This window comes from Mixophyes fleayi, chromosome 7, assembly GCF_038048845.1.
Source record: "Mixophyes fleayi isolate aMixFle1 chromosome 7, aMixFle1.hap1, whole genome shotgun sequence".
Classification (NCBI taxonomy): Eukaryota; Metazoa; Chordata; class Amphibia; order Anura; family Limnodynastidae; genus Mixophyes; species Mixophyes fleayi.
Window position 1 is genome coordinate 6,173,100 of NC_134408.1, and position 15,897 is coordinate 6,188,996.

The 15,897-nt window shown below is 38.5% G+C and overlaps 1 protein-coding gene across 1 annotated transcript in view; it reads right to left on the reverse strand.

The window, feature by feature from the left end:
- Nucleotides 1–1,673: 1,673 nt before the first annotated feature.
- The window catches only part of LOC142097178 (transmembrane protease serine 9-like), an 87,732-nt gene continuing 73,508 nt past the window's right edge, over nt 1,674–15,897 (reverse strand). Inside the window, exons 5-9 of the mRNA XM_075178813.1 lie at nt 14,103–14,337; nt 11,982–12,144; nt 6,237–6,508; nt 3,119–3,288; nt 1,674–2,162 (exon numbers count right to left, since the gene is read on the reverse strand). Of these exons, the coding sequence (XP_075034914.1) occupies nt 1,878–2,162; nt 3,119–3,288; nt 6,237–6,508; nt 11,982–12,144; nt 14,103–14,337 (1,125 nt within the window). The 3' untranslated portion in view covers nt 1,674–1,877. The remainder of the gene's footprint in view (nt 2,163–3,118; nt 3,289–6,236; nt 6,509–11,981; nt 12,145–14,102; nt 14,338–15,897) is intronic.

Below are 15,897 nucleotides of genomic sequence, written 5' to 3' on the forward strand. Positions count from 1 at the left end.
GTCATGCTAATATATAGAAACTCCTGTAACTGTGTAAAATAACAGCTTATTCCTACCCTTCCCCCGCATACCTATTACAGCATGCATGTGGGTGCAACTGTGCCGGTACGGTGCCATCATTGTGAGAGGACACACACTGAGCAGACTTAATGATGGTACCACAAAGGCATATGTGTCCCAATGTGACTCACACGTCCAAATTTTTGTTTATGCAATGTATTCCCCTCTCTCTTGCATTTTTAGCTCTTTGATAAATTCCAACTTGTATTATGTTTATAATTAGGGGATGACTACCAAGAAGAGGAGGAAGTTGATGTGACTTGGTTACCTTGATATATATTGCAACCAGCGGAAACAATATTCACTGTTTTTAACACAACTTGTCTTTGAACAGCGTTAATGTTGTATTTGGTTAATGCAGATCATCAATGATTGGATAGATAGATAGATAGATAGATTTGAGATAGATAGATAGATTTGAGATAGATAGATAGATACATTTGAGATAGATAGATACATTTGAGAGAGATAGATAGATAGATAGATAGATAGATAGATAGATACATTTGAGATAGATAGATACATTTGAGAGAGATAGATAGATAGATATAGATAGATAGATAGATAGATAGATAGATACATTTGAGATAGATAGATAGATAGATTTGAGATAGATAGATATATACATTTAAGAGAGATAGATAGATAGATAGATAGATAGATATGAGATAGATAGATACATTTGAGAGAGATAGATAGATAGATAGATAGATAGATATGAGATAGATAGATACATTTGAGAGAGATAGATAGATAGATAGAGATAGATAGATAGATAGATAGATAGATAGATACATTTGAGATAGATAGATACATTTGAGAGAGATAGATAGATAGATATAGATAGATAGATAGATAGATACATTTGAGATAGATAGATAGATAGATTTGAGATAGATAGATAGATACATTTAAGAGAGATAGATAGATAGATAGATAGATAGATAGATACATTTGAGATAGATAGATACATTTGAGAGAGATAGATAGATAGATATAGATAGATAGATAGATAGATACATTTGAGATAGATAGATAGATACATTTAAGAGAGATAGATAGATAGATAGATAGATATGAGATAGATAGATATAGATAGATAGATAGATAGATAGATATGAGATAGATAGATACATTTGAGAGAGATAGATAGATAGATATAGATAGATAGATATAGATAGATAGATAGATAGATAGATAGGAGATAGATAGATAGATAGATAGATATAGATAGATAGATATAGATAGATAGATAGATAGATATGAGATAGATAGATACATTTGAGAGAGATAGATAGATAGATAGATAGATAGATATCAATTTATGTGATCAATAAATGCCATGGCCTATTTGCATCTTCATAAGTGTCTCTTGCTGAATCAGGGGTATGTTTAATGTGTGACATTGGAGGAGAGCACTGTCTTGTAACGAGACTAAATGACTGACATTCTGTCACTCCCACAATGTCATATTTGAAGATATTTGCTAATTAAATTAATTGTGTTTTAAAGATATGTTTCAAAGTTTTAAATGTAAAAGACAAATTCATATGGGACAACTTTGTGTGTATCAGACATAAAAGACTCACTGTATACACATTTTATTTCTTCTTTCTATGTATAACGTGAATCAGAAACACAGTTACACAACATATTGCTACAACACTGATTTCACTGTATGTAACACACTACTGTAATGCATCTGATTGTGAACAACAACATGTATCACTAAGGAATACTGAATATGAACAGGATTAATGATACACAATCCAACATATTGCTGTGTTCTAACCAATTGTCTGATATGAAGATTGAGGTTATAACAGACTTAGGATGATGATAACAAGGATCAGATTTTGACACATTAGTTTGACACTTCCATTGGTGCTGTCACCACCACAAACTCTGGTTGGCTGAGGAATATTTGTTACACTTGTGAACCTCATCTCTGGTATATACAATTGTATCCATGTCTGATAGGCTGTAACAAGTGTGTACACTCCAGGGCGGTTTGAAAGAGCACAATCGTCCCCCCAACTCACAATGCCGACCTGGTACCATGCACCCCACACTTTGCAAACCAAAGGTCCCCCGGAGTCTCCCTAGGGGACAACAGAGAAATAGAGATAAAGAGATAGTTATTAAAATATGTTATTTAAAATAATCAGTCATAATAGAGTGGGGGTGGGGGTGGGTTTGTGCACCTCAGTTGCAGGGCCTGAGGAGAACCACAATCTACAGCAGCAGGAATATGTCTGTCAGAGATGTCATTAACAGACAGGAAGCCAGTTCTAAGCCCTATTGCTAACACAATACATTTATGTTACAGGTCTGGTCATACAATCCTAGCATTTGCTGGCTCAGACAGGGGTGGCCGCCAGAGGAGGTGGAGTACATATTATGTCTACGGCACTACTTAGACCAGTCACAATGAAGGTCACACTCAGAGGAGCACATGGTCACGGTCAGTCTCCCAATGAGAGCCCACACAATGGGCCTGATTCAGAGGAGAGGCAAAATTTAATTTATAATAATGGGGCCAAATTAATTTTTTTCATTATATTAAGGGAGCAATACTATTTTATTGCTAATAAGGGCAATAATTATTTGCAAAAGGGGCAACACTTGTTTTTCATGATGGGGGCCCATTCATGCTGCACACATGAAGCACTACAAATGCCAGCATGCACATAGATAGAAGTATATAAACCGGGCAGGTGCCATCTTCCCAGTGAGCACCCATAACAAAACCGTACAGTAAAACAGGATGTTTAACAACCAGTTTCACCATGTGGTTTAGCTGTAAATACTGAGTTTAGCGTTTCCAACTTTTCCAGCCATCAGATGCCGTGGTAACAAATTGCCCCCTAATAAATTCCTTTTTTTTTTAACCCACATCCAATGTTTGTCTGATTTAAAGCCATTTAAAAAAAATGTATGATTTTGTTATATTTACTAAAATGAAAGAATTCTTACAATATATTAAACAAAAATGTCAAAGATACATTAAAAAATAATATATATTTTACATTTCTTAGACAGATATGCGTTGAATTACCTGACATGAATCCTTTTTTCCATTTCGGTACCCAGAACATATCTTCTCTTCTTGGATAATGTTGGTGCTGGGACTCTCTGCAGAATCTATGTGATACATCACGTCACATGTAGCAGAATCAATTAGTGGGGTCATCACTTTCTGGAGGGTTTTGGGGTTCTGTAAGTTAACTGTGAAATAACAGGATATTTTACTGAAGATCCAGATTATGAAGCTACATAAAAGTGCTGGCACGGGGCAGGAATGTAATCGCATCCTGAGCCTCTCTTGTATTAAGGCCGGTCCGCTCAGAATGTCCTTCATTGCTACTAATCATTAACTAAACAGTAAACAGCCACTATATATAATAACAATATATCACAACTCAGATTTCCCACCAGGCTTAAATAATAAAAATATGTGCAACTAAAATTATTCTTCAGAAGGTTACACCTGTCAATGCATCATCCACTTGTTACAGCATTGCTTCAGATGTTTATATGCTCCTGCGTTCTCAAGAGAGTCCTGGTATTTGTAACTGTAAATCTTTAAAGAATAAGAAGTGTTTCAAGATTTTTCCCCTAAAACAGACAGATTAGACCCAAATTTTGCATAACTATTTTCTATTTTTTTATTTTTATTTTACTCAATTAACATGGTAGGAGTGTACAGAAAAGAGATAACAAGGGGGCGATGGAAGGGGGGATAAGGTAAAATTTTCAACATAACAACAAAATCATTTCTTACTAATCATACATAGCATTAGAGCTACATTTGGATATATAACAATCTTTTAAATGGAAAGAGAAACATTTGCTAGAGATTTTATAGAAATCTAGATTCGGGGGACGACGACAAGAAAGGGAGAGTGGGGAAAATAACGCAGGATTACGCAGGGTTGTTAGCACGGGAGAGAGGAAAGAAGACTTGATTTCATATTTGCATTTGAACCATAGAATTATAGAAGACGGATCTCTTATGTGAGGCAGATAGCTCTAGAGTTATATGGGGCATATTGAATGTCTTGCTGCACACATTGACACATAATATGGCAATGAATCTCTGCTCATTTTCTGCACACCTCTATGGGTGGAGATTTCAGCCTTAACATCTCTTCAACGTGTCTCCACAAACTGTTCTGGAGACACATAGCACTGAATTCAATCTCCTCCATAGTGTGAAGTTCATGCATCCAAAATATTGGTAAATTAGTGAGTACCGTCATGGATTATATTGGTGATATGTTCCCACTTCTAGATCTTCCATCAGCCTATTTTTATTGTTGATATTCGTAGATTGATTCTTCTCTTTAGTGGAAGCAGGATCACTTACAGCATTATCTCATAATTTTGACCCAATTACAATAATGTATTCATGCCATTGATTTCAATACCACTGATGTAGTACAGAAGACAAGGCAGTGGGGGCAGAGGACTGTTTTCCTTACACAATTATATAAATGTGTGGGTTTAAGTAATGGAAATTTGTTGTGTGTGTATGTATTTAATTTTGTTTCTTTAGTACTTATGTGATTTTAGTAACCCTGCCTCTCTCTCCGAATATGATTTCAATGACCTCCTCCATTGTCCTCCAAACTACTGGAGTGGCTTGTCTATAACAGCATCCAGAGCTATCTATCCTCTCACTCCCTCACTGACTCTCTACACATTGGGTTTCCATCCGCATCCCTCCACCAAGACTGTCCTCACTAAAGTCACCAAAAGTCTTCTCTCTATTAAGTGCAAAGAATGTTAATTCCCTTTCCTCCTACATATCCTTCAGTCTATTCGCCTTCATGGCACTGTTCTATCTTGGTTCACATCTTTCCTCTCCAACTGATATTTCTCTGTTTCTACATCCATCACTTCCTCCTTTTCACACCTTATCTTCTCATTGTACACCTTCTTTAGTGAACTGATCAACTTCTTCAGTCCACAGTGCATCCAAATCTCCATCTCCATACCAATCTCTCCCCTTATTTCCTTTCTCCTGTTGTCAGCTGTCTATCCCTGCTATCTACTGCTACCTACTAATACATGGCTCCCATCTAGAGTCTCCAAACCCCCCAAATGTCTTCTCACCATTGAATACACTACACTCCCCTCTGTTCCTCAAGTCCATTGCCTGGGTTTCACCCTTGACTCTGATGCTTCACCTTCCCTCCCCTCTCTGCCAGGCACTATATTGGCTCCCTATTCTCTACTGAATTCAAATCAAACTCCTCACCCTTACTTATAATGTCCCCAAACACACTCCATATCTCCAATCTCATTTTACTTCCCTTCACATTCCCTACTGTCCACATTTTCTACTCTGACAATGATCAGTGCTTTATCTTCTCTCTGATAACATTCCACTCCTGCCTCGGGATATGTGCCACATCCATTCAGACTCTTAACCAGATTTAAACGATACTAGAAGTCCCCTTATTCATCAAAGCCTCCTCCCTCCTAATTCCACGCTCTCTGGCACGGCCTACTTCTGATTACATTCTCTCCTCATGTCTTCTTCTCCATTCCCTCCTCACCCACCTGTACAACCTGGTATTATGCATATATCTTTCTATTAGTGCATTTATTCTTCTTGAATGTTATGCATGTTTAATTTGCTTGTTCTGTACTAAACAGGCCCTATGTCTTTATGGAAGTAGGAGAATGGTTATAGAAATAGTCATCTGACATGGCCACTCCCCACTATATCTTCAATTGTATGGCAAAAATATGTTCCCTGTATGTTAACATCTAATTTCTGCCCCGTACACAGAGCAAACTGTGACTATTCTCCACAATCAGTTACATGTATAAACATACAGCCCCAGCTAACAAATATTCACATGAACATCTGAATCTCACCAGAGTTTATTCATTACTATCCTCACTACCATGTTCACCTGCATATTTACCATGTTTTATTTCTGGGTACAATAATGTTTGTTTCTGAAAAACCTGATAGGTATATGCCATGTGCGTGTGGCTATCATACAGCTCAGAAATGTAAGTTTGAGTTCATTAATAGTGGTAGTTCATTCACAACAATTTCATTTACTCCTATCCTCACAGTCTACCAATTTAATCCCCAGGGCTAAGAATGATACATTGACGTAAAAGAGAAAATAAGTCTCCACTCAATGAGCACTCACCTCCAGAGGAAATTCTCCCCCAGCCGGTTACCCAGCATTCCATGCCACAGGGGAAGGTGACCGAGGCAGAGGGCAGACAGATTGGCATGATGTAATTGGTGTAGGTGACAGGACTGTTCAGCTCTATCAGAGCGATGTCCCCTCTGCTTCCTGTTGTTGTATATTGGGGGTTTGTAATAATTCTCACAACATCAGCAATGGTCGTATGATTATCCGTCACGGACAGCTGGTATTTCCCCAGGTACACAGAATAAAAAGCTGGGTTTGTAGAGCTATGAAAAGCAGAGACAATATTTTAAAAACAACTTATATGAAAACGCCATGTAACAGCCATTTCCTCAGACACGCGAAAGAGATAAATAGGTAACAGAGATTGCCGCCGTTATGCTCCCTATAGAAGTGGACGGTACTTTGAATGCAAAGAAAAGCCTACAATACATGAAATGCCTAATATGTTATGTTTGTCTTGAGATGTAATACTGATAATTAAGCGGAAGTGATACATTGCAGATTGTATTGTTTTATTGTACAATAATTGTGAGATGTTATCATTAATGATGAATAGTGATAATGAATCTGTAAAACTAGAGATTAAAGAAATCAAGGTAAAATTTAGCATAAACCAGTTTGTGGCAAAACAGGCTGTTAAGCATAGGGGGTAGTCGTATCTCCGACGCTGAGTCTGAGTCTACCTGCAGGTTCCCCTGCTATAATGCCACCAGACCCGGTCGGCACAGCCCCGTGCTGGTTCTAATAAAATTGAGGTGACCCCATGCTTATTGTCCCCCTGATTTTTCTAGTACCAGTACTAGTCTGGCATCATTAGGGTTAATATGATTAGGGCACTTTTTTAAAAAAAAATAAAAAATATTTTAACCCTTTGTGTGCTTAATTCAAGGTCAAGTTTTCATGTGCTTTGGGAGGGGGTGGGTTAGTTTTAAACTTTATTAGTGTTTTTATTTTATTTTTTTATCACTGTTTTGTGTCGGTGGGTCCGGCTGCATTGCTCACATAATGTCAACATTATTGCTGTTGACAATAACAGTGTTTACATTTACATGTAGACAGAATGCATCTGTTGACACGTAGACTGTTCACATTTTGGTGTTGACGGCCTAACCGTCGACAGATTCAGTAATGGAAATTCTTACCCAACCCAAAGATAGATGGGTGGGTAAGGATCTGTCACTTTGCTGACAATTATGTACTCTGTTTCTGGTCCCATTATCAGATAGTAATATAATATATTTTTACTGCTATGTAATGTATTCTTTTTTATATAACAGTGAGTAAATTCTGAGAAGTTAAAACAAGGAATATGAAATGTCGCTGGTTTTCCAACTTTTCTCAGTGTCTCTAATCTGGTAACAAAAGTTTGTAATAAACAGACTTATAGTTGGAAAAATTAAGAAGCCAACTCCTTCTATGATGAAGATATATGTACACTGCAAAAAAATCTTCTACTTGTGTCTATAGAGAAGTGCTCCTAAAAGATTGAAACTTCAGCTCAATTAATAGAAGAATTCCAGGCAGTAATATTATTTTTATAACAAGGCCATTTTCCCCCAATTAGTAAAACTATGGGGAATCTGATTCAATTCATGAACTATATTCACACACAGTGATGCCCCACTAATCATGCTCACCAGGCAGTGCTAGGAGTATTGTGGATCAGAGCGGGTTTGCTGCCAGAATGTGTCGGGAAAGCTGATTGTAGAAAAACCATGACTCATCCAACTTTCTTCTCAGTCACACTGACTGCATTCCTGCATGGAATAAAAATCCAGCGACTATAGCAGTTCAGGCCAGTTCCCAGCAGGTGTAAATATCCCATAAATGGTGGGGTCCCGTAGCAGGATCTCCAGTGGTTTTTTTGAAGGGAGGTGGCCTTTGAAAACCATTACTTATTGCAGCTCTTCTTTAATTGGGTTACAGTGAATTTTGGAAATATGCAGAACCCATAGCAAGGTGACCAATTAATGATAAGGTATTCTCAAGCTTCTGATTTTACTTAGTTAAGGTGTAAATTAATTTTATTCAAGTTCAAACCAATATTTTATCTTTTATCACAGGAGAAATGACACCGTTAAAGAAGATTCAGTAACCTATACTCATGTGCTAGATCCATTGGCTCTTCAACAGACAACGCTCTTTTGTATTTTTGTGTATAGAGCACCTGTCGCACATTGGAGCAACTGAACCCAATATTCACGAGAATGCAGCCCATCCATTTGCTGGGGACCAATGTCACAAAATTATTAATTAGGCATCAAGTGACTCAGAGATGTCACCTAATGAATCGATAGGATGATTTTCTATGAATATCAGTTCCTCCAGTTTTTTTATTTGCTTCAATAAAGAGAATGTGTTATCTCCATATTTGCTGTTTGGACAATGAAAGAGATTTATTGTATAGTCAAATGTTTTTCCACACTTGTTTTTCTAATCTAAGCTGTGTGGGCAGTTACTGTAGGGTAGTGTACTTAGCTACTTCTGTTCTTGTAATGGTTTCTTTATGTTCTAACTATGTGTTCTGCTATTAATTGTTCTCTTGATAAGAAATGTATTTGTTTTATGTTCTATTTGTGCATTTTTTGACTCTACGCTGCTGCGGAATCAGGAAAATAATGAACGAAAAGCCCTTTAATTTCTTTCTCATCATTGGACCTATTGTACTGGCAAATTGTAGAAACTTGACACCTGACAACAACAGTAAAGTATACATCAATTTTTATAGCAATCATTTCCTTCAGTTTGTCCTAAGGCCCCAGTTGGCAGAAAGAGAAGCCCAGTCCTGTATTATGCAGAGATAGCAAGTCTATGGGGTAAGTGTATCAAGCTGCGATTTGCCTTTTTCAGCGATTTTCTCGAGCGTGTCTGAACCCAATATATGAAAGTGCGAGTTGATAGCAAATCGCAAGTAAAGTGATATTACCAAAATCAACGCGCTACAAATCGCCGTCCCTAGTTTTGCCCATTCTAAGAATATAAATCGTCATATTTACGAAGCTGCGATTTTGCAAACTCGCCCGAGATTGCTGTAAAAATTGCCAGAATCAACACACTGCTTTGGATAGGCGAGATAAGCAAACACATCAGCTTTCCATTGCTGGCCAATGTTAACATGACAGGAGGCACAATACAAGTTTTATTTATGAGGGTAATCGGGTCTCTTAGTCAGCTTTTTTTTTCTTTTATGAAAACTGCTTTCCAGTTTGCTGAAGACCGTCCTCTGGGATTTTCATCCTCTGCACTCTGGGAAACTTGGATGTAATTAGGGGGTAATTGTATTAATCTGCCGTTTCTGCAACTGGCCAATATTCAGCGACTTTGACAGCTAGATTTAAAAACGGTGTCCATAGAAGAGGACGCAATCTTCTCCATAAGGAATAGTCTAGCTATGCATCATGTCCTACACTGTGACCAATCATAATTACTGTGGGTGCTGAGGATTTTATTAAGGCATAATACCAGCACAGAAGCAGTACCATGATGTAGAGGGGGCCTGAACATTACACATTGCTAAGATGTGACTTACAGAGCAGAATGGGCTCTGTTTTGTAAAACATTTATTTTCTATTTTATCCACAGTTCCCACAGCACATGGATAGGACCCAGACCAAGCTGAAATGGGATTTGTAATTACCTTTAAAATAAATGGCAAATCCTATAATTCAGATTGGATGTCCTGGATCATGATAATTCACAGCCCAACAACAAAAAAAGATTTAGTTTCTAAGGATATTTGAACGAATTTAGGGTATTTTGCGGTTGCTAAATTTAAAAATGAAATAGTGTTATCTAATTGGGTCTAGTTATTGAGATAATGGATATCCTCAATTAATTGAAAACATGTGCACATTGGAATCTGCCAGAACATTCTAGAAGGTGAGACACGCAAATTTTCTAGGTGTTCACTCTGTGATCAGATCATTGTAGCATATTCCACTTGTGTATATAGGTGATTGGTCACCCAACCAGCGGTCAGTTGAACTTCTTGCTTGGGTAGCAAAGTAAATATATGAAGTACATTTGTTTCATCTGCTTGTGGGATACTAGGTCGAAGCAAAATCATCGGAAAAAAGTGACATGGCATTCAAGAGAAGACATGACTGTTGGTGCATCGAACATCTTTGTCCAACCATTCCATATCAAGCTCAGACTAAAAAATTTATTAAGACCTTGGACAAAGATGGCAATTGCTTCAAATGCATCTGTAGAACGTTCCCTGGACTAAGTATGTAAAAACTAAAATCTGAAATCTTTGATGGCCCTCAAATTCATAAACATATCAAAGATTCTACTTTCACAACATTTATGAATAGTGTTGAAGCTTCTTCCTGTTGCAGTTGTGTTTCAGTTGTCAAGAACTTCTTGGGTAACCACAAAGCAGAAAAAAACCAAGCTGCAGCTCCACCTGCTGGGCAGAGTTATACACTGACCTATATATTTCTTGAAGGAGAAGTGACAGTTGGGAGTGGTTGGTGGTTGCCGGGGGTGACAGTGGGGAGTTTTTAACACCTTAAGTAGCTTGATGAAGGATGTGGCGATGAAGATGAAGGATTAGGTGATGGAGAAAAATGATGAGGTGGTGACATGTGGACAAAACCACGTTAAAAAAGGGCGCTTGCGTCGGGAAGTAACGCTCTTCCCCTGAGGAGGCCTGGGCTAGGCCCAAATGCATGACAAGAACCTTTTTAGCACCTTAAGTAGCTTGATTTGACTAGAATGCATGAGTATCATGCACGGGTTAACTTGTTATCAATAAGTGGTGCAAAACATGCTTACAATCTTTAAAATATTGGCTACTTATATGAGAGTAAAGGTTTCTCCAAGTGAGGAACAAGCTGAGAGGTTTCCTCAAGATATAAAAGTGATGGAGGGAAGGTATCAAGGCACATGGGACAGACACATGGTGGCTGACTATTGATGGAGCCTCCAACATGATTATCCTTATAACCCACATAAAAGAAAATCATATAAACAGCGTTTTACTATGCATTAATTGTAATTATCAAAATCACTTACTATGTTTATCTGTTATACAGAATAAAATTTCATTATGTATATCATATCTTTACTTTTGTATGACTTGAGACAATTTCAATGCGATTTGTACGTAGGCTCTGCCTGACCATTAATTTTTTTGCAGTTTTATGCTTTTCAAAGGCTTCCGATTATCTTCAAAAATTTGTGCCCAAACAAAACCGATATTATATACGGAATCAGCATCCCAAAGTTACCCCAACATCACTCTATTATTATTATTATTATTATTGGCAATAAAATGAGTGCTGACCAGTGTAATGATTCTGTGATGTATTTGGTGACAGACCAGAGAAATTCACCTGTGACCTATGTACCTCTCGGGAGTAATGCTCTCAGGGGCACCTGCCCGTTTTGTTACTTTGCTTAGATTGTAGGTGAATAAGAGGAGATTTTCTCTGGGTCATGGTGGGTTGAAAACCTGGCACGAATTTACCGAAATGCCCAATATACCACAAAACATCTGCTTTGTTAGCAACTTTTTCTAAATATATCCGGTTCACTTTCAACCCTTGGTGAGGTCTAACAATAGTACTGAAGTGTTGTGTATTCCATAGATTAAATGATTGAAGTAATATCTCTCTCTCTCTGTTAGATAAATATACACAGCTGCTGCTAGCAATAGTGAGAATGGTGAACAAACACAGTGTCTTTGTACTACTTGAACAGGACACAAACACATACAGTTACTATACTCACTATATGAAGCAATGAGCAGCAGTCAGCACCCATTGGTCAGAGATCAGGGACCCTCCACATATAGGGGACCCCATATAATATAGGCTGATTTGCCAGGGCCACTCCCCATCCACAGAATCTGTGCCTCCAACAATCCGTGAGGAGACGACTGGAGAGCCGCACACTGGGGACGTTGATGTAGGTGTCAGATTAGCAAATAAAAAAAAGTAAGCATAAGAAAATAATTGAGTTAAACACTGGTTAAAAAGTTTTAGTCAGTAATTGTAAATATACATTACTGAATTTCTTTCTAATCAGGCAACATATGTCATAGGTGCTTTAATGCAATAGCCACTGACCATGTGTCTCAGACATCTGACACTTCTGTAGGAACAATGTGATGACATTAGAGTAGAAACTATATTACTTATGGAGTGAGTTTTGTTGAAACAAATGTATAATATGATACAAGATTGGCCAATAACAATGATAACAAAACTGATTTTGTTTTCTGATGCATATTTGTCAGATATGATGTATATATGCACTGCCCACCTACGTATATGTTCTACCATTGACCACTCTGTTTTTTTGTCATATTTTTTTCTGTTGATTGTAAGTGGGAGTAACAAATGTCAATGAGCAGCCCATTTATCTGAACACTGACATATGAATCTAAATAGAGGCAGATTTATATCCCCATCATGCATGAAATGTCCCTATATACTGTTTCAAAGGCAAAATATATTATGAGTGCAAAGTAGAATTTTTCAGAGAACTATTCCGTTCATTCTGTCTTTCTTACATTTACAGAGTGAGTTCATGTTATGACGAGATGAAAGAAAGATTTCAGCAAAGAATGAGCATGTTCCTGTTTTGCTGGAAGAAAATACTTTGTGGAGCATATAGTATTCAGGGTAAACGTGGGAATTTAAACAGAATGACCGGAGTTTTTCATGTTTTAAGTAGAAATGAAAATGAGAAAAAAGAGCGAAGGATGAAGACAGGATTGAAGTCAAATAGAAAGAGAAGAAAAAAGGAGCGAAAGAGAGAAGTGAAAAGAGGGAAGAAATAAAGGAGGGGAAAGAGGGCGGTGAGGCAGGAACCGCTCTGGGAGTGAAGGGAGGATAAGGAAAAGGACGGGGGGAGGAAGGGAATTGTGTGAGCTAATTTAAGGGAGAGCGATATTGAAGGTAGGACAACCAGGGATCCCGCACCTTGTTCACGGTTTTAGAGGAGTTGTTAATAATTCTGGTCATGAATTCCATGCAGTGGTCTTGCTAGATTCTGATAAGTACAATGGGAAGAAAGGGGGGGGGGGGGAATGTCTTTCCAATCGGCTGCAATTTGGCAGGAGGCAGCAGGTATAACGTGGTGAGCCAATTTATTCTGGTGTTTAGTAGCCGAGGAGAATCCCAGGGGTAGGTGAAAAAAAATGGGTGCAAGAGGAAATTTAGTCTCAGTAATGGACTCTATCAGAGATTTCACTTCCCGACAAAACTGGGTTAGTTTCGGGCAATCCCGTACAGTATGAAGAACAAGTCTACTCCAGAGGTGTTATATTTCGCTGGCAACTATGCATTTCATCGTGGAACACTTTCACAATCAGTCATGTGACATAGTGAAATCGCTACCCTCCAATTATAAGGATTTCTTTAACATGCTATTTTACATTTTTTTATGTCACTTTTGTAATATAGATGGGCAGTTAACCTTGAAAAATAAGGAGATTCTGGGGTGTAATGCGTGCTGTGTAATCATAGACTGTAGTAATTAAGATAAAGAAGTAATGGAAAAAGCAGGGAAGGTCTGGTAAAGACACTTTATAAACAACCTGAAAAATATATTGTTATCTCTGACACTTTCTGGATGATGTATGTTCTACAATGGAGACCATACTATAATATGTTGTTATATTTAATTTAATAATAAGACCAATATCACCTAATCATAAGGCAATATTACAACATACAAATGTAAAGTATTCACAATAATAATAATTATAATAATAATAATAATAATAAAGCAATCTAAATATAAAGCAACATTTTATTATCACAGCTTAATATATTAAAACAAAAGTTATAATAACATAGTTTCCACTCAATAGGTTTATTAAAAATGAAGTCTGTGTCTCCTCACCTGTAGATGTATTATTCCAAATGGTCTTCTCACAATCTATTGCTGGCTTGGGGATATTTACTAGATTGTTAAACTTCAGCTCTGGCACGTAGCCCTGGATCCATGACTCATAGGCTGACACAAGGGTGAAAACAACCGGACGGTATGGAAGGGCACAACCTACTGCCCAACTCACAATGCCAGCTTCATACCAGACACCCTGCACTTTACATACCAGAGGTCCCCCGGAGTCACCCTGGAAGACATTAATGTCCAAATGTTGTAGTAAAAGGACAACAGTTTAGGAATATATATTCTGTAATACAATATGCAGTCCATATTCTGCCATTATATGTCTCATCTATTTATCACTATGTCAGGATCATCTCTCTGTATTGGGAGTCATCACCCCTCCCCCCCCATCCTCTCCTCTCTGTGAGTTGCTGCTTCCTCCATCACACCTCTCGAACATTCACTGTTTTCCTGTCAGTATCACCTGTTTTCACTCAGAATGACGTGTAATGGGAGACTCTCTGTCATTCCTTTTAAATTGGTCTTCACAAAATATTAATAAGTTAAAAATAGGTCATTTATCATTTGTTTTTATAGCAATAAAAGCAGTTACTCTTAGGCTTGATTTAAATTTGAAAAAAAAAACCACTATAAGACAGAACCACCTCTTCGCATCCCTCTGGCGCCGGGTCCTGACAGCGTCATGACGTCACAACGATGTCACTGGAGAGCAGCCAAGAGGCTCCAAGAAATAAGACAAGAAGCAGGAAGTGGAGTAGATGAGAAAAAAGGAACAGATAATTTTGAAAATATACTGAAAATGAAAGGAGAGGGGCTAAAGAAAATGGAGGGGGGGCAGAGGGAATATAGGAATAGTGGAGAAGGAGCTAGAGAAAAGAGGGGGCCAGAGAAAATTTTGCAAGGCGGCTGGAGAAAATAGGTGGATTACAGATAACTTTGAGAGGGGCTGAAGAAAATGAGGGGGCAGAGGGGGGGGGCTACAAAAAACGTGGAGAGGGGTCTAGAGAAAATGTGAATAGGGGGATGGAGAAAATGGAGGGGCAGAGGGGGCTACAGAAAATGTTAAGAGGGTGCTATAGAATATGGGGGAAGATGGGGCTGGAGAAAATGGGGGGGAGGTGACTGGAGAACACAGGATGGGAGGGGGCTAGAGAAAATGGGGGAGAGGTGGCTGGAGAAAATGGGGGGCAGAAAGGGCTGGAGACAGTGGGGGAGAAGTAGCTGGAGGAAACACTATGTGAGGGGGCTAGAGAAAATAGGAGGAGAGGTGCTAGAAAATATAGTGGGGAGGTGGCATTAAGCAGGGTATTTATTAAAATATTATGGGCAGAGGGACATGTGTGAAAAAAGCTGGCTAGGGCATCTACGGCAGGGGCGCATATGAGAGAAAAGCTAGTGGAATAGATGTGGCATGTGTGATAAAAGCTGATGGGTACAGGTGGCATGTGTAAGAATAGCTGGTGGGCAGGGGGCAGGGGGCATGTGTGAGTAAAGCTGGTGGGTAGCAGGGGACATGTCTTTGCTTTGTTCTAACATTTGGAGCCTCCCCTCTAGAAATCCTGCTTCTGCTCCTGGGCAGCAGTGAAGCCTGGACAGCATTCTGCGGCAGACATCAGTACCTCTGGACTGCAGTCTTACCAGCCAGCCAGTAGGAGGCAAAAGTTATTGTTTTTATTTCATAAATGTCAAGCACGTGAGGGGCTAGGAATTGGGAAATGGGGAGAGCATGGGTGCTAGGCTGAAGCTTTGCTTAGGGCAGCGAGAAACTTTGCACCAGCTCTGC